This window comes from Amblyraja radiata, chromosome 23, assembly GCF_010909765.2.
Source record: "Amblyraja radiata isolate CabotCenter1 chromosome 23, sAmbRad1.1.pri, whole genome shotgun sequence".
NCBI classification, from domain to species: Eukaryota; Metazoa; Chordata; class Chondrichthyes; order Rajiformes; family Rajidae; genus Amblyraja; species Amblyraja radiata.
Genome location: NC_045978.1, coordinates 33429161 through 33449289, shown reverse-complemented (window position 1 = coordinate 33449289; position 20129 = coordinate 33429161). Strand labels below are relative to the sequence as shown.

Genomic DNA, 20129 nt, shown 5'->3' with positions numbered 1-20129 from the left:
AAGTATGATTGAATTTAATTTAATGGTTGAATTTAATTTAAATATAAATTCTGAACTCCTGGTTATTTGAAGTAGACTAATATGTTGATTAACAATTTTAACCGTAAGTCCCCCTGTACACACTTGTCACCAGAGCCAGATCTCAGGTTATTCTCTTCAGTATTGCCAATGAGGCCACTTCGCCTCATCTGTGATGTAAACTGGAGATGTCCGTTTGGAAGAGAAACACAAGTGTGAAGCAGGAGACCACCAAACTGGGGAGGATAGACAGGACCACAGCAAGAGCTGGAAATGAAATACAAGACAGCAGCACAAAGGAAAAGAGAAACCAAGCTCTGCTATAACATTTGATAACATTTTGACCTTATTCAGGTTTACAAGATCACGTGGATGTGGATAAAGTGAACACTCAGTTTTATTCCCAGGGTTGAGGATTCTAAAAGTGGAGGGCATTGACTTAAGGTGAGAGGGGAGAGATTGAAGAAGAAGCTCACGGGCAACTTTATCATTCAGAGGTTAGAAGCTGATACAATTATGACTTTTAAAAATACATTTTGGACAGATATATAGTTAGGATGGGTTCAGAGGCATGTGGGCCAAATGCGGGCAGATGGGACTCATCCTATATGCCAACCTGGTCACAGAAGGGCCCGTTTCTGGGTTGTACAACTCTATGACTATGACAGAAGAACTGGAGAAAAGAGAAACACAGGATTGTGGCACTGGGGAGGAGAAAAATACAGGGGTCATGGAGGGGTCACCCGGTGGGAGGGTCGAGAACTTAGCAACATCATTTCACAATGGCATCTGTTTAAGAGATTCTTCTGTCAGAGAACAGTAAATCTTTGGATTTCTATCCCCAGAGAACTACAGAAGCCAAATCATTCAACATCAGTCTGAGTTTTGAGTATAGAAGTTGGGAGGCCATGTTCAGATTCAGATTCAGATTCAACTTCATTGTCATTGGGAAAGCTGTTGTCAAGCTGGAACGGGGACAGAGAAGATTTACAAGGATGTTGCCAAGACTAAAGGGTCTGAGCTATAGGCAGAGGTTGAGTAGGCTGGGTCTCTATTCCTTGGAGCGCAGAAGGATGATGAGTGATCTTATAGAGGTGTATAAAATCATGAGAGAAATAGATTGTGTAGATGCACAGAGTCTCTTGCCCAGAGTAGGTGAATTGAGGACCAGAGGACATAGGTTTAAGGAGAAAGGGAAAAGATTTAATCGGAATCTGAGGGGTAACTTTTTCACACAAAGGGTGGTGGATGTATGGAACAAGCTCTCAGAGGAGGTAGTTGAAGGGATATGGACCAAACGCAGGCAGGTGGGACTAGTGTTGCTAGGACCTGTTGGCCAATGTGGGCAAGTTGGGCCGAAAGGCCTGTTTCCACACTATCTCTCTATGACTCTAACATATTCGAGGTAAAGATAGATCTTTGGTCTATTGGGCATCAGTGGTGATGAGAAGTTGAGGCCACGATCAGATCCTATTTCTTATGTCATCGTGCTTACCAGAGTGCAGTTTGTCGAGTACTTTGACACCTTGACAACCTTCAGCTGGTACATCATCTTGCAGATAATCATGAGACAGGCCCACACGGTCGAGACGCTGGATGCCAGAGGGCGGAATGAGGAGTAGGGCAGAGCAAAGACCCAAAGCAGCAGGAAGACGTAGTTCAACAATGAGACCTGCAAACGATTCAAACACACTCGGTGACATGTCATCAGGTAGTCCACCAAGTGCCCCCCCTCAAACCCTGACACGTAATTGCACACATTTCCATGTAGGCCCTCTGGTACAGCTGAGAATGGAACACAAGATGATGATTGTACCTGCAGTTCTCTTCCCAGTCAATTCCTCTTTATCCGATTCAACATGAAACCACACTGAACGTATTAGTTGTTGTCTATCACGAGACTTGGCCTCGCGGATATAAATACTGATGCTTTAATCAATTGGTCCCTCACAGCGGAATTATCTTGAACCACTTTAGCAGCAAATTGATCCTCAGCCAGCTATAACTCTGCTGCTTCACAGGGTAATTATGTATGAGGAAAGAATGCATCGGTCCAAAAACCTCAATAATTCCCTCACTGGTTTACCCAATTCTATCTTCAGTGGCTTGGGATGATTGCCTTCATTACTCTAGCCAGAGGCTTATTCCAGTTGCGGGACTGTTTGTGGAGCAGCTAGTTCTGGCCTGGATCTCAGGCACCCCACCACCAGTTAGACCCCCATCACTCTTGGCACGAACAAGGCTTTACTTTTCCAGAGGTTGGCAAAATAGCAATTGTTTGCCTATATTCTGAATTGCCACGCGACAATTAGTTTAGTTTAGAGATAGAGCAGGGCCCACTGAGTCCACGTCGAAGGTACACAAAATTGCTGGGGGAACTCAGCGGGTGCAGCAGCATCTATGGAGCGAAGGAAATAGGCGACGTTTCGGGCCGAAACCCTTCTTCAGACTGGATTTTCCTCTCTAACTACGAGTCCACGTTGAATGTTGATCACCCATTTACACTAGTTCTGTGTTATCCCACTTTCTCATTAGGGACAATTTACAGAGGGATAATTAACCTACAAACATGCAAGTCTTTAGGATGTGGGAGGAAATTGGAGCACCCAGTGGAAACTCATGCAGTCACAGGGAGAGCATGCACACTTCCCACGGACAGCATTCAAAGTCGGGGTCGAACCCGGGTCTCTGGCGCTGTGAGGCCATAACTACCTGCGCCATTGTGCTGCCAATCTGCAAGATTTCTGTGACGTTGTTAGTTCGCTAACAGCCCATTGAAGATGCATGCCCCTTGCTTCCTCGGGCAGAGATAGACACAAGTGCTCAAGTAACTCAGCAGGTCAGGCAGCATATCTGGAGAGAAGGAATGGGTGACGTTTTGGGTCGGAACCCTTCTTCAGACTCCGAACTGTCATGGCAGGTTCACATGTGATAGGAGCAGAATTAGGCCATTCGGCCAATCAAGTCAACACCGCCATTCAATCATGGCTGATTCTCCTGTTCTGGGTCATTGACAGGATTCGGGTCTGAAGAACGTCACCCATCCCTTCTCTCCAGAGATGCTGCCTGTCCCGCTGAGTTACACCAGCTTTTTGTGTCTATCTTCGGTTTAAACCAGCATCTGCAGTTCCTTCTTACACATTTCGCCTGCTCATTAATTATAATCCTCAGCTGTCGGGAGCTGTCACTGTCAGCTAATAGTGGAAAAGTGGTTGAATGGACCAGGAGAGGTTGGATGGACCACAAGCCAGAGCTCCTGGAGTGGACCCACACTGACCTCCAGTCTCTTTCCCACAGCCGACTTTGCACCAACCCCGAGGCCCTGCTGGCCTCCACGTTGGCTGGAAGGTCTGTAGGACCTCATTCCCCCTGCTGGCCGCAGCCCCCTGTGGGACGGGCGATCCAGGCCGCTCTCCAGATGATGGAAGACAATGGAAAATTTACTTTCTCCGCTTTGACCCCGTGTCCCCAGCTCTGGACCAGAGTGTAATCCAATGCAATTTTGCGAGTTAATCTTTCATCCATGTCCAAGACCACTGTGGGAAACCTCAGGCGTAAAAAGCCTAAGCTTCACCCGACACCCCTCCCCATGCTCTCCATGCTATTTAGAATTTAAAAGTCGCTTTGGTTTCTCAGCAAACAGGGTTCAGTGTACCATAAATAGACACAAAATGCTGGAGTAACTCAGCGGGACAGGCGGGATCTCTGGAGAGAAGGAATGGGTGACGTTTCAGGTCGGACTACATGTCTGAAGAAGGGTCTCGACCCAAAACGTCATCCATTCCTTCTCTCCAGAGACACTGCCTGTCCCGCTGAGTTACTCCAGCATTTTGTAATTATCTTCGGTGTAAACCAGCATCCGCAGTCCCTTCCTAAACACTCAATGTAATAGTCTGGCCTCAGCGTTGCCATCCCCAGTTTAGTACCAGTTGTGTGCTCTTTATTTTCCAGTAATGAACGGGAACCTTCGCTGCATTAACCGACTCACCTCTCTTAGTGCGATCCAGACAATGAAGGATGAGACGATCTTGACGATGTGGAGTTCCAGCAGTCTCCACACCAACACCTGGGCTTGCTGCATCAGCTCCAGGAACCTCACAAACAGTGCGGCCAGCCTGTCTATCACCATGCTCCAGGGACTAGGATCTGCAGCAGGTCCTAGAAGCGAGAAGATTCTTGGCGTTTCCCAGAAAAATAACCCTTTGTTCCGCCAGGGAAGGTACTGTCTCCAAACAGACCAGACTCTCGTTCCCTCGGCCACCCTGCTTAGATAAATAATTATCCAACTGCTCACCTGTTCCATTGCCAAGATTGACCCCAAAGCCACATGCATTTTCCACTTGACCATGCGTCTCCTCCAGAGAGCAGTGTGGCTAATTACTGAGCATGAGATCACACCACTGGGGGAAAGGACTATATGTTCCATGGCCTGGACAGCATCTGCACCCTCCAGGCCAAAGTTGAGTTGTGCTTAAACAAGCCCACAGTTGGGTGTACAGGTATCAGGGGCAATGAGGAGAAGGCAGGAGAATGGGGTTAAGAGGGAAAGATAGAACAGCCATGATTGAATGGCAGAGTAGACTTGATGGGCCGAATGAACTTAATTCTACTCCTATCACATGAACGTACGAGTCACAGGCAGGCTCTCAGAACAGAAATCAAAGCCTAATGCCTTTCCTTGGTTGCTTTTTTCACTCACAGCTCCTTTCAAATAGCTCTAGTTCAGAGGTGGTCAGATCACATCTCCAACTGAGCAGCCCCCCTGTCCCCTCTATCAGGAGGGGTAAAGCAGCTCCCAACACTGTAGTGACAGAGACAATGAGAGCTATGTTACCACAGAAACATAGAAACTAGGTGCAGGAGTAGTGCTCAGTATCCCACCCCTGCCTTCTCTCCATACCTTTAGCCACAAGGGCCACATCTAACTCCCTCTTAAATATAGCCAATGAACTGGCCTCAACTACCTTCTGTGGCAGAGAATTCCACAGATTCACCACTCTCTGTGTAAAAAATGATTTTCTCATCTTGGTCCTAAAAGACTTCCCTCTTATCCTTAAACTGTGACCCCTAGTTCTGGACTTCCCCAACATCGGGAATAATCTTCCTGCATCTAGCCTGTCCAACCCCTTAAGAATTCTGTACGTTTCTATAAGATCCCCCCTCAATCTTCTACATTCTAGCGTGTATAAGCCGAGTCTATCCAGTCTTTCTTCATATGAAAGTCCTGCCATCCCGGGAATCAGTCTGGTGAACCTTCTCTGTATTCCCTCTATGGCAAGGATGTCTTTCCTCAGATTAGGAGACCAAAACTGTACGCAATACTCCAGGTGTGATCTCACCAAGACCCTGTACAACTGCAGTAGAACCTCCCTGCTCTTATACTCAAATCCTTTTGCTATGAATGCTAACATACCATTTGCTTTCTTCACTGCCTGCTGCACCTGCATGCCTACTTTCAATGACTGGTGTACCATGACACCCAGGTCTCGTTGCATCTCCCCTTTTCCTAATCGGCCACAATTCAGATAATAGTCTACTTTCCTGTTTTTGCCACCATAGTGGATAACCTCACATTTATCCACATTATACTGCATCTGCCATGCATTTGCCCACTCACCAAACCTATCCAAGTCACCTTGCAGTCTCCGAGCATCCTCCTCACAGCTAACACTGCCCCCCAGCTTTGTGTAATCCGCAAACTTGGAGATGTTGCTTTCAATTCCCTCATCCAGATCATTAATATATATTGTAAATAGCTGGGGTCCCAGCACTGAGCCTTGCGGTACCCCACTAGTCACTGCCTGCCATTCTGAAAAGGACCAGTTTACTCCTACTCTTTGCTTCCTGTCTGCCAGCCAGTTCTCTATCCACATCAATACTGAACCCCCAATACCGTGTGCTTTAAGTTTGTATACTAATCTCCTAATCTGAGGAAAGACATTCTTGCCATAGAGGGAGTAGAGAGAACATTTGGCATTTGCAACTCAAAGCCGCTCTTCAATGTCCATCAAAATCAATTGTCTGTAGAAACTAGGAAGGGACTCGACCCAAAATGTCACCTATCCATGTGCTCCAGGGATGATGCCTGGACCTGTTAAGTTACTCAAGCAATGTGTGTCCTTTCAAGTTAATTGTTTCATTAATTGAGGCGCTAGAGGCTGCAGATGCTGCAATCTTGAGCAACAAATTGTCCCGAGTGTGTTGGATAATGTTAGTGTATGGAGTGATCACTGGTTGGTACAGACTCGGTGGGTCAAAGTGCCTGTAACGCTCATTTGTCTAACCTCCCCCTGCAGCTAATACCCCTGATCCAGGCATCATTCGAGTAAACCTGCTCTGCAACCTTTCCACATCCAACTGCATGTAGCAGTCCAAATGCAGCCGAACCAAAGTCCTATAAAGTGCGTACTAACTTCCTGACTCTTATACTCAATAGTCCGACCTATGAAGGCAAGCCTTCTTCACCACTCTATCTACTTGCATGGTCACTTTCAGGGTGCTATGGACTTGGATCCCAAGATACTGCTGTATATCTTGATAGGTTTGAAGCCAGAGTCACGGTCCGGGGCACTTGTGTGTTTCCTGCTCACTTTCCACTCACTAGGTTCAATGGGAAAAGTATTTCACAAACGGTGTAACATAAAAAAGTGAAAATAAAATGTGTTTGTGTAACAATAGAAACAATATCTAAAGGGTCTGTCACACTTGGGTGTCATTTGTGTGTCATGCAGATGGCGCGCAAAGATTTTGTACATCCCAAAATCCTGGAGCGCCAAGCACCATGCGCGCGTAATGTGCACCAAGCGTGCATCACGTGCGCGTTGTGACGCGCGTCGTGACGCGTAAATGATGTCGCGTAAATGACGCCCAGGTGGGACAGGCCCTTCACAGTCCAGAAAATCTGTAATTTGGACACCAAGGGTCTAAGAGTAGGATATCATTGGTGCTTTCCCATGGACACTGAGATGTACATTTACATTTATATGAAGTGCTCTTGAGATTATGCTTAGAAATGACCTAATTAAAATGTTCAAGTTGACTGCCCTCCATTCTCATTGCTCTTGAACACATCAGAATCTCTTGGTTCAAGGCAGCTGCAAACAGGAAGATGGAAATCCACAGAAGCTTCAATTCAAAGTCCAAGTCACACTGCCCAGTAACACAAGGTCCAAGATTACCTTCCATATCCAGCTCGTCCTCCAGCTCCAAACTTGGCTTCTCGTCGTCAAAGCTGAGCTTGTCCAATGTGGAACTCCTGCTTCGAATGTTTTCACGGTGCTTATCATTCAACCTGGCAAAACAAAGCAACTGGTGATGCAGTTGGATCCCAAATAAAAATGATGCGGAAAATGCTCACTTACATGGTCATGGAGCCTAACTTTATTCTGGTTATCATCTATTTCAGTATTGGTCAAACTGGATGACCTTAGGTTGGACCTTGTCAAACGCTGTAGCAACTCACCACAGCTTCATTAACACCCTCCAGATAGTGACATCTACCAGCTAAAGATACACACTAAATGCTGGAGTAACTCAACGGGACAGGCAGCATCTTTGGAGAGAGGAATGGGTGATGTTTCATGTCGATACCCTTTAGAATGGTCTCAAACTGAAATGTCACCTATTTCTTCTCTCCAGAGATGCTGCCTGCCCCGCTGAGTTACTCCAGCGTTTTGTGTCTATCCTCAGTGTAAACCAGCATCTGCAGTTCCTTTCTACACATCCACCAGCTAGCAGGGCAGAGGCAAGGGGCAGATCCACATACAGGCTCTTCCACACACTTCTCCACATCATGTAACATTATTGATGAACCAATATGAAGAAATACACACGTCACAGAATAATGGGAATACTATCCCCACATAGTGATTCGTAAGCTGACTACCCACTCCCTTCTCACGGCCAATTGGTGATGGCAAATAATGCTGGCCATGTAAGGAACACCCATGTTTCATAATGTGTTGGAAGGAGCTGCAGATGCTGGTTTAAACCGAAGATAGACACAAAATGATGGAGCAACTCAGCAGGACAGGCAGCATCTCTGGAGAGAAGGAATGGGTGATGTTCCGGGTCGAGACCCTTCCTCAGACTACGTCACTCATTCCTTCTCTCCAGAGATGCTGCCTGTCCCGCTGAGTTGCTCCAGCATTTTGTGTCTACCCATATTTCATAACTGAATTACAACATTAACAGATTGCTTTATCTTCAGAACGAGTTTCTGCTGGATTATTTATGCATTGTCCATTTGTCCATTAACTGTCTTAAACTTGGCTGCTCAGTTCGAGAGTCCCAGACCCAGTTGACTGCCTCATAAATGGTCAAGCAAGATTCTCAGTTAACGGTTTAATGGGTTTACAAAGCAGCTTCTCTCTGCCATATGAACAATTAAATATGCGTTGCATATATATTGGCATTGAGAGTGATACCCATACCCCATAAATATGATAAAAGGTTCACTGTCTGCCGACGTCAAATTATCAGTGGGAAACTTTTAAGAATGAATGTTAATTGAGTCGCATCTTCCAAAGATAAATATGGTGATGGTCGCAGTTATAAAACGTTGATATCTACAGAGCAGCCATCTTCGGCTGTATCATCAACATCCCCGACCTCCAAGACACGATCACAACACAAGAAATAGAAACCGAGCAGACCTTTCAGCTCCTCGTGGCCCCTTCATTATTCAGTATCAGGTCTTTCACCTGTGCTGCACCAACCCCATCTCCCTTGATTCCCTCAAGATCCAAGAATCGATTGATTGAGCAGTGATTGGTGTACAATGCAACAATTGCACCACAGAGAGCAGTTCTAGCCAGAGGTAATCTAACACCCTATCCTTGACAATCAATGCAGAGAAATCACCTACTAACAAAACGATTTGTTTCCATTCGTCAACAATGTAATTGGACCTTCCACATAAACCCTCTGGTAGCAGCAGGTAGAGGCAGTGAGTGACACAACGTCTGACTCCACGGAGCCTTTCCACCATCAGGAGAGCGATGGAAGACTTTCCAATTGGCAGGAGGTGCAGAACTTCAAAAATATTCAGGAAGTCTGAAACAATCTCGGACAAATGAAAAAGGGTGATTCATGACTAGTGTGAACTCGGTGGACTGAAGGACCTGGTTCTGTACTCTAGACCTCTTATGATGAAATAGTTGTTTAATTGGTATCCCATCAACCTTCTCAGAAGCATTCACTCTCCCCATCACCAGCGTGACATGATGCAGGAATGATTAGTTACAAAATGTGTTTCAGTGACCCATCGCGGCTTCTTCGACAGTATTTCCGCATTCTACAATCTCTATCATCTTCATCACAAGGGCAGCAGCAGTTCATGGCAGTGATTCATCGCCACCTTCTCGTCTGAAGAGAACAATGCAGGTCGGACAATAGGGATGTTTTTGAAAAAAATTATTTCTTTTGTTAATGGACTGACCAGTTTTCCAATGTAGTGACATTTAAGTGCACATTTCTTCACATGATACCAGACTACAGGGTTATTGCATGCATCTATGGGCGTTTGTCAATGTTTGACAGTACAGTATCATCCACCTTAGTGAGAACAGGTGGGACCTTGGTTTTATATTCCATAAGTTCATAAGTGATAGGAGCAGAATTAGGCCATTGCATCTATCAAGTCTACTCCGCCATTCAATCATGGCTGATCTAACTTTCCCTCTAAACCCCATTCTCCTGCCTTCTCCCCATAACCCCCGACATCCGTACTGGTCAAATTTGATCCCAAAGTGACCCCTACCTCTGTGCTGCTGGGAAGCTGAGGATCTGTGTTGAAGCCTCTTGGCTGAGACCTGTACACAGCATCCTCTGATGCCGACATAAATGAACAAACTACAATCACCTAAAGGATCAAAGGCCTCTCCCAAAATGGAAAAAGATGATTCAAGAATATCACAGAATAATAGGATTTAATAGGTGTTAATGATGAATAATAATTGAGAGTACAGAAGAAAGTTATTGGAGCTCACCTTTTGGTCAACCTCATAGCTTCAGCTTTAAAGCTGCAAAATAAAAATAGATTCATGAACATTTAAGCCCATAGCACGGTGTTATTATTGTACCTGCATCAACTACTTCCTCTGGCAGCTCACTCCGTACACCCACCTGTGTAGAAGAAACTACCCCTCAGGTTCCTAGTGACCGACTTAACTCTGTGCTCTGCACAAGAGGAGCTCTTTACACTGAGGATTTCCAGACATTATATCCTCAGGCAGCTGCCTCAAGGGACGGGGATTGAGACGGATAGGATTGCTATGACGGGGGCTGGCATGGACTAGATGGGCCAAGTGGGGTCATTCCCTCTGCCACAGTGAGTAGGCAAGCAAGCCCTATTGCGAGCTGTGCTGCTTTCCTCCCACATACTGCCTGCCCTGGCAATTGTTGCAGGGCCAACTAGAGAAATACATTGGTAAAGGTCAGAGAACATGTCTAACCCCACAGTGGAAAAACATAGTTGCCAGGCCATCAAACACAATTTGTTTTTCAATAGTAAAATAACTTCAAAACACACACACACACGCGCACACGCACACGCGCACACACAGGTGAAGGTCTAATGAGACGTACCTGCAGATTATGTTATCTTGTCTGAGGTTGATCTGGCTTAAATCAGTGAGGCGGAGGAAATGACCATGGAAGTAATGAAGCTGGAGGATGCAGGCCAGGAGGAAGACTGAGGGCAGCAGAATATTGGCAAACAGTTCGGCAGTACTATACTGCTCCAAGCCCAGGTCCTTCAAGCTGAAAAAGGGAAGAACAGGATGCAACATTTCAAACTCTAAAGGCTAAGCTGAAGGCACTTCAGAAATGCAAGTTCTCTCCCAGTCAACATCCTGAGTTTCTAGGGCCAGCCTGTAGAACGGGGTTGATTTTGTCAACAAATCCTGGTGGGGGATCCTGGGCGAGTAGGTCTCCCTCTCGTTACAAGATAACCAGCCCTACAAGGTTATAACTCAGGGGTACCCTGGCAAGACAATCCACTGCTTACACACCCACCCCACCCCACCTACATCCAAAGCACTTGAGGCTGCAACTGGAGGGATGCACGCATGGTGGCTGCCAAGGCGCAGTGAACACTCTGCAGTGACAACGTACATACATTTATAGAGCGCCTTTAACCTGGTAAATCTTCAGCAAGTGCTAAGCCTTCACAGAAGGAGCAAATAGCATGTGATCCAAAGGTTAGCCTAAAGAGGTAGATTTTGACTCTTTAAGAGATTAGAGAAGTGAATAACCTTTAAGGAATTTGAGAAGAGAGGAGCAGGCAGCTGAACATAAGCAACAATCATGGAGGTATGGAACTCGGAGATATTGAAACATGGAGCTTACCCCAGAGGAGTTTCCCAATAGAGGGAGGCTGAGGTATTCAACAAAGTTTTCAACAGTTTTAAACTGAGTGTTACAGAAGCAGGAGTCTGTGCAAGTCAGAAGGCACCAGGGTGTTAGACTGAGTTATAATCAGTGTTGCAGTGCTAATTCTTTAGGTGCCGGAGCTGTCAAACAGGGGTGTCATTTCAGGTTTTGCTTGGGGGGGGGAGGGGGGGGGGGGGGGGGGGGGGAAGCTAGTCTCCCAAGAGGGTCAAACAAGATTATAGCCTATCACTACATCCCAGTGTATAACTAGTACAATAAAACATATAATACTTAACTTAATAATATGGCAAAATATTGCAGTGCACTCGCTAATTATCATGGAATTTCATTATCAAGCAAGTAAATAAAAAGACGGTAATCATGTATTTTTACAGGCCTGGCACCAACTCGCCCTGACTCTCCCACAGCTCTGGGGTTTCACACACACTCACACACACTCGCCCACTCACACACACTCACAACCACCCACCCACCCACTCACACCTGCAATGGACCACAACTCTACTTCATTCGAAGCCAGATCCACACCCTCAACAAACTCTTCCTCACCTATCTGAACTCTACCAAGGATCACAAGCTTGCCCGCCTCCAGACCGGTCCCTCCACCGACACTCCTCGACTCGACCGCTCGCACCGCGGCGCCGCATGCCCGACCACCACGAGGCCGAGATGGCAATCACGAAGAGCAGCAACAACATCCACCGCCTCTCCGACCCTCACCGCCTTCCCGGCCAAACCCAGGCCCGGACCATCGAAACTGCCGCAGCTGCCGACTCTCACCGCCTCCTTGGGGCCACCGCGATGTTGTCGCCGACCTTCACTGTCTCCCCTGGGCCACCGATGCTGCTACCGCTGACCCGTACCTCTACTCCAACCCCCCACGGGCCTCCACCAGCGACTCCGCCAACACTTACCTCTCCACTGGCCACCAGAGAGCCAGAGCCGTAACTTCACCAGAGTTCCAGGCTCAGCTCCAGGCCCACAACCTCCACGAAGCAGACAGCACATGGCCTGACTCTGCTGAGCCCTATTGTCCCCCCCCCCCTTACAGGGAACCTCTGTAGTGATGGGTCTTCCCCTTCCCACTCTTTCAACCAGATTACCTCGACCACACACACGCTAGTTAAAATTCCCGCTGCTTTTTTGGCTTTTACTTTTACATAGGAGCCGAGCGGTGCTCCGGTGAGCTGCGGCAGCACTACACCCCTGGTTATAATGGAGACAGCAGGAGTCTGGATGACGTAACTGATTAGAAAGGTGGAAACATACAAGACATTTACTCGTTAACTTTGGAAGTGGAAAGTGAGAGAGGGATGTGATTGGGGACTGCACAATGCTGAGTGGAACCACTTCAACATAAACCACATCTACAAGGAATGGGAAGATAGGCACACGCTGGGAGATCAGTCCTCTACCTGTCCTGGGACATTCCCATTATCCGCTGAAAGAGCCAAGAGACCGTCTTGAACTGGTACATGTAGATAGCGATGAGCACCACCATTGAGTAAGACACCACAGTGATCCAGAAGTATCTCAGGATCCGGCGCCACCAGTCGTAATGTATCTGCGTGTGTAAGAGGGAATAAAGTAGAGTAGGATGAGCGGAGTAGCAATTCGATTCCTCAATAACCCTTCTTACCTTCCCTCTAGCACCCCCATCCCCAAAGCCCTGTGTTACTGATGACATCCTCTTGATGTTGTCCACTGCTCCCTCAATGTCACTCAGTAACTTCTTCCCACTGTGGCTGGCATTAGTGCTTGTGGACTACCCCCTCAGTAAGCATTCACACTCAATCAGTAAACCAACTGATTTCTACTGACCCAAAAGTTACAGTTAAAAGATTGGATTAATTATAAGATCCCATTAGGTACATTAACAGCAGATGCTGGTTAATACTGAAGATAGGCACAAAATGCTGGAGTAACTCAGCGGGTCAGGCAGCATATCTGAAGAAAAGGAATAGGTGATGTTTCAGATCGGAACCGGATTGATCTACATATCTAATCCTAGCAGATAAACTAATTGGTTTGTATCCAATAGCAACAGTTACATCCTGAGAACCAACTCCTGGTCTCAGAGTTTGTAGTAAATGTTCGAGGAATAGTCTGTGATTGTTCCCATTGGCTGCGAATAGTTCCCAAGTGTGATCTGACTGACATAGTCATTGGAGTAAGTTAGCATCCTCTCTTTGTGTGCCAGATAGAAATACTGAGTATGTGTAGGAAGGAACTGCAGATGTTGGTTTACACCCAAGATAGACACAAGAAGCTGAAGTAACTCAGTGAGACAGGCAGCCTCTCAGGAGAGAAGGAATGGGTGATGTTTCAGGTCAAGGCACTTCTTCAGACCCTTCTCCAGACTATATACTGAGGATGTACCTACCTGATACAGAGCCATGCAGAAAAGAAACAGCTTGATGTAGAGAATCTTGTAGACCACGACTCGACCATTGAAGCTAACGATGAAGAACATGGCTGAGCAGAAATAGATCCAGTATTTTATCAATAATCCCTTAACAACACAGCCAATCATTGTCATCAGTGTCCCATCCTTCTGTGCACCTGCTGCAGACACAAGCAGAAAGACAAACACAAGAAAGCATCTTCACTGCCAACAGTTTCACTTCATGTCAATACTGAAATCCTCACATACATTGCTTGTAGAAACCTGGCAATCTCTCCCACAAGACCACAACAGCCGGCTTTTCTTTCCTGTTCCTAAGTTGGTGTATGTGGAGCTCTTTCTCCCAAGATCAAAATAGGTTTAAAGTGAATTTAGACCGAGTCTCTCCCCGGCCACTCTCTCTTCTCCCTCTCCCATCAGGCAAGAGGTCCAGGTGTGAAAACGCACACCTCCAGATTCAGGGATGGTTGCTTCCCAGCTGTTATCAGGCAAGTGAACCATCCTGCCATCCTACCTCAAGCCTTTCTTGAGGTCCTCTGAGGGAACGCTGTATGTATGTATCTATGTATGTATTGTTGATTCATGTACCCACTGTTTGTAACACGTTAGTACCTGCACCAATGTAAAGCACTTTGATCAACGAGACTTGTTTTTAAATGTGCTATAGAAATAAAATTGACTTGACTTGACTTGACCAACAACTAGAGAGCAGTCCTGAGCTACTTTCTACCTCATTGGAGACCCTTGGACTATATTTGATCAGACTTTACTGGACTTTAACTTGTACTAAATGTTATTCCCATTATCATGCATCTGTACACTGTGGATTGCTCGATTGTAATCATGTATTGTCTTTTCACTGACTGGTTAGCACAGAACAAAAGCTTTGCACTGTACCTCTTGACAATAAACTAAACTCAACTAAAAGAGAAGTCAAGAAGTCAAGAGAGTTTATTGTCATGTGTCCCAGATAGGACAATGAAATTCTTACTTGCTGCAGCACAACAGAGTATAGTAAGGTGTTGTAAAGCAAGAATGATTTTGAATAAGGAAGAACCATTCCACTGGCAACTGTAACACCTGTGTTTAACATCATCAGTGAAAGGAGATGAGAGCAATTTTGTTCACACTGTTGAGTTGTTGCTCAGAGAATGCACACGTTGTATGGATGATGAAAACAGATTCAATAAATCATTCAAAGAGATTTGGAGAAACATTTTAAAAGGACAGGAAAATCCAGGGCAAAGGTGAAAAATGGGAAAATGGTTGTTATTCCCTGACTTTTTCCCCCAAAGAGTCAAAGCAGACATATTGGGACCTCCTTCTCTGCAGGTGAACCTTGTGATACTATTAATGCTGTAATGCACAAACCAGTCTCCCCATCTCCACCCCGCCCCTCCCCCTACTGACTCCCTCTCTACGTCCCGCTGCCTTGGAAAAGCAGTCAACACAATTAAGGATTGCTCAAACCCCGATCATTCCCTCTTCTCCCTCCTCGTGTCCAGCTGAACATACAACAGCTTAAAAGCACTTCCACCTAAATTTAAGGGCAACTTATTTTCTGCTGTTATCAGACACTTCTCATATGCCAATGAATTCCTGATCTTCTGGTCCACCTCGTTATGACTCTTGTACATCTCGTTTCATTTTTGCACGACCTGATGTACGCGCGCATGGTCTGATGCCTGGATTGTATGCAACACATCTCTCATTTGTTCCTAAGCTAAGGGAAGTTTGCTGCTCAGAAACGGACTAACAGCGAGACTCAATGGGAAAGGTGGAATTATTGGTAGTATTTTGCAAGTATTAGCATGATTATGGTATGTATAGGTACACATGGCAATCATAAAACAATACTAAAACCAAAGACAAGAGCTGGAACTGATGAGGATAACTGTGTGAAAGGGATAACACCAATTGTATTGTATCTGTGTTTATTGTACATACCCCACCAAGGATAAATGCCATCCATTTAATATTGGAAAGGTTACTGCAGTATTGAAAGGCGTTCTCACACTGGTCAGGCATCTGGCTACGTTGGTGAAGGAAGGAGTTTTCTTACCTGTTCCCTGAACCCGGACCTCACTGAGCGACCCCTGAGACAGTTTACTCCTTTCCTTTCTCTCGATCAAGTGCTGCCGCAGCAGGAGCCAAAAGGTGAAGGTGTAGAAGATCTGTAACACAGAGTGTGTAGTAAGTCACACTACTGTAACTCTGTAACACCTGTAACTACAACATACAGACACATCTAGGGCAATCACAACCTAGCACCATCTCACTTCATCCCATATGCTCCCTGATGTACAGCCTTTTATTTTACACATTTTACACTGTGACCTGTGGCTCGCTGCTTGTCCCCAGTGCCTCTCTCCTACAGGCAGGTGGTTCACACTGGTGCTGGGGGGGGGGAACTTGGATTCAGGTTTATTATTGTCATATGTACCAAGGTGTGGTGAACAGCTTTGCATGCTATCCAAACATATTAGATATATCATACGTACATACGTACACTCAAGACAAACTCAAGTACAATAGGTAGAGCAAAGGGGAAGATACAGAGTGCAGAAAACAGCTCTCAGCATCGTAGCACACCAGTTCTGTAGACAAAGTCCAATGTCCGCAACAGGGTAGAGGCGAGTCGGACAGCGAGTCTAGTTTATGGAAGGGCGGTTCAGAAGCCTGGTCACAGAGGGGGAAGAAGCCGTTCCTGAGCCTGTTGATGCACATTTCCAAGCTTCTGTACCTTCACACATTGATCACACACAATGATCATCAGATCGCCCTGGCCCACAGTTTCCTCACCCACGTGGCATGGGCTTTTAGAATCTGCCAATCCTTCCTGACCACAGCGCAGTTTGAAGCCTCCCTTTGTCCAATTTGACGCTTTGAAGTTTACATCACTCACAATTATGGGTTTTGTGCGTGATGCTAAAAAACATCATGCACAAAATGTTATCTGTTACGTTGGTAACACTAACATATAACAAACCCATTTCCCAGCCAATGTATTTTTATCTGTAATTAATTAAGCCTCAGATGTAACGGGCTGCCCTCAATCTATCGTCAGCTGTATCAGGTTAGCTGTTTTACAGCTGCTTCTTTGCACCTTTTCATTCTGTAATGAAATGAAATCCCATTTACAGAACCCATTGAGTGGAAGATTCGTCAAACTAGATTCACACACTGCGGTGAAACCACGTCTCTGCTGAAGAGATACCAGCACAGTCTGTCAGGGGGAAGGAATATTCCACGAAGGGCCATTGATTTAAAAACATAGAAAATCAGTGCAGGAGCAGGCCATTCGAGCCAGCACTCCCATTTAATATGATCATAGCTGATCATCCAAAATCAGTACCCCCTTCCTGCTTTATCCCTTGATTCCGTTTGTCTCAGGGGAGCTGCAATAACTGCTTTACCCTGTCTCGGGTCACAGGAGGTCCATTTCACCATTTAACTGCTGTAACCACTGACAAAGGCAGGCAGAGGAGAGGCAAGATATTTGGTGTGAACTTTAATTGGCCGACTACCCATGGCCAAATGAGCTATTAGCTGTCAGTATCTGGTGGGCGGTGTGACTCACGTCGCAGTGGCCTCTGCAGTCCGTCTGTCTTTTTATTATTTTTTGTCTCGTTTCAATGTAGTTTTTATTTTTTTGACGGGGTATGTGTGTGTGGGGGGCGGGGGGTGGGGAAACTTTTAAAATCTTTTCCCTGCATGGAGAACCCGACCTTTTCTTTGTCAGGTCTCCGTTGTCGTTGGGGCTGCAACGTGGAACGGCCTCCAGCAGGAACGACCTGGGGCTCCAGTCGTGGAGCTGCGGAGCTACTCACCATCGTAAAGCTGGCCGAGTCCGGAGCGGGTGGAGCTGTGGTGGCGCGCTGCAGTGACCCGACCCCCGGAGATTCGGAGGCTCCTACCGCAGGTCTGGCAGACAGGAACACCGGGAGCCCGCGGGTCCCTGCTGGGAGACCGCTTTTCGGGGCTTCTGCAACGGCGACTTCTCCCGCCCGAGTTGCGGGGTTGAAGAGTACCTGGAGCGGGGCCTTACATCATCGCCCCGCGCGGCTTGGATTGGCTGCGGGACTTTGCTAGCGCCCGCCAGGGGCTCCAACACCAAGACCCGGAGCAGGGCCTTGCATCACCCAGTGCAGCGTTAATGGCCGCGGGACAATTGCCATCGCCCGCCGGGGGCTTTGACTCTGACATCGGGGGGGAGAGGGGAGTGCAGGGGAGAGATACGTTTTTGCCTTCCATCACAGCGAGGAAGAGATGCACCGTGATGGATGTCTGTGTAAATTGTGTTGTGTCTTGGGTCTTTTTCTTTTTGTATGTATGACTGCAGAAACAACATTTCATTTGGACCTCAACGAGGTTCAAATGACAAATAAAAATTGTATTGTATTGTATTGTATTGTAATAACCCACTATGGCTATCCACCCCCATATATCTTTATTGCATAGAAGGAAGCCATTCAGCCCATCGTGTAACTGCTGGCTCTCAGAACTATCTCATTCTATTCTCCAACTCCTCCCTCCACAGACTCTCTCCGGCTCCATTCCATTGAGCACCATATTCTTCACAATCCCCCATCCCACTTTTCCCAAAGTTTCCCAATAAAGTTGATGGAACCCTCTTCACCTCCCCACTTTGTTACGGGTGCCAGGGGTTATGGGAAGAAGGCAGGAGAATGGGGTTAAGAGGGAAAGATAGCTCAGCCATGATTGAATGGCGGAGTAGACTTGATGGGCTGAATGGCCTATTTCTCCCCGTATCACATATGAACCTCTGACTGGCATTATCCAACCCTGGTTAGGCTCAGTATTGCAAAGACGTTGACTTTAGCACCATTCCAGTGTGTGCCAGTCCACACAAACCTTGGCCGCCAGGTGCACACATGGTGTGTTTGACTTCCTCAGGTCAAAGTCGATGAGGACAGCATCAGACACTCCAGGGAAAAGCTCATCTTCAGTGAGCTGCAAGCCCACAAAGAACTGCTGGCTCACCAGCAAATTGCCATAGACCACCAGGACAGGAGAGCTCAGCTTTGTCCATCGCTGGCGATCTCGGATCATCCAGATGACACAGGACCAGATCAGCAGGGCAAAGGTCAGCCAGCTATTGTAAGTGATGCTCCAGATCTGTGGGGGAGGACAATGATCAATAAGTAGTATAGCCTTCTCTCTATCGAACACCCTCTAACAATGCACCACAAGATCTGTATTAGCACAGCAAACAAAGTTATTCCAGGAATCCATATCCTATTATGAAGTTTAGAGAGCTGGGGTTGTTCACATCGGAAACATATGTTTGATAATAGCTAATTGATTAAGAAACTATGCAGCAAAATTGATCCAACAGTCAGGGCATTCATTGTGAAAGAGTGTTGGTGGACATTAAGAAAGGATATGCAATAAAAGCATATTTTATTGCATATTGCAAAAGAGCATTTTATAACCAAGAATTAAAAGCTGCAAATTAAATTCAGCAATCGGTATTGAAATTAATGGTTTAAAATTGATCGATTCCTGAATACGATGAGGCTGTAAAGATTGTGGAACATGGCGGTATCAAGTTAAGAGAGGCGAGATGGAGTAATGAGGTATGAGAATGTGGCAAGGGTTGGGACCGATGATTGCAAGAATGTGGGATGATAGATGGGATGGCTGGTGGCAGATGGAGTTTGGCAGGAAGGGGGATGGGCAGACTAGCGGCACGGTGGCGCGGCGGTGGAGTTGCTGCCTTACAGCGCTTTCAGCGCCGGATTCGACCCCGACTACGGGTGCTGTCTGTACGGAGTATGTACGTTCTCCCCGTGACCTGCGTGGGTTTTCTCCGAGATCTTCGGTTTCCTCCCACACTCCAAAGACGTACAGGTTTGTAGGTTAATTGGCTTGGTAAAGGTAGAAACTATCCCTAGTGTGTGTGGGATAGTGTTAATGTGCAGGGATCGCTGGTCTGTGCGGACCCAATGGGCCGAAGGGCCTGTTTCTGCGCTGTATCTTTAAACTAAACTGATCAGGTCAAAGAAAGGATCATATTATAACAACCTTTTTGTCCTTTCAACTGAGTTTTATTCCATAAAACTGGGACCATTAACACATAATACTGAAATACCATTCAGCTTTCAGAAAATGTCCAGAAATGTTTAAGTGCTAAATAAATAACGGCATTTGCGTTTAGGACGTGTGCCAAAATATCATTTTAGACAATAGACGCAGGAGTAGGCCATTAGGCCCTTCGAGCCAGCACCGCCATTCAATATGATTATGGCTGATCATCCCCAATCAGTACCCCGTTCCTGCCTTCTCCCCA

General features: G+C 46.4%; 1 protein-coding gene across 1 annotated transcript in view; it reads right to left on the bottom strand.

The window, feature by feature from the left end:
• Positions 1 to 20129, bottom strand: part of LOC116986076 (piezo-type mechanosensitive ion channel component 2-like) — a 131103-nt gene that overhangs the window by 87895 nt on the left and 23079 nt on the right. The window contains exons 8-16 of the mRNA XM_033041257.1: positions 18692 to 18955; positions 15879 to 15990; positions 13796 to 13977; positions 12828 to 12976; positions 10606 to 10779; positions 10008 to 10040; positions 7197 to 7309; positions 4007 to 4164; positions 1514 to 1690 (exon numbers count right to left, since the gene is read on the bottom strand). Of these exons, the coding sequence (XP_032897148.1) occupies positions 1514 to 1690; positions 4007 to 4164; positions 7197 to 7309; positions 10008 to 10040; positions 10606 to 10779; positions 12828 to 12976; positions 13796 to 13977; positions 15879 to 15990; positions 18692 to 18955 (1362 nt within the window). The remainder of the gene's footprint in view (positions 1 to 1513; positions 1691 to 4006; positions 4165 to 7196; positions 7310 to 10007; positions 10041 to 10605; positions 10780 to 12827; positions 12977 to 13795; positions 13978 to 15878; positions 15991 to 18691; positions 18956 to 20129) is intronic.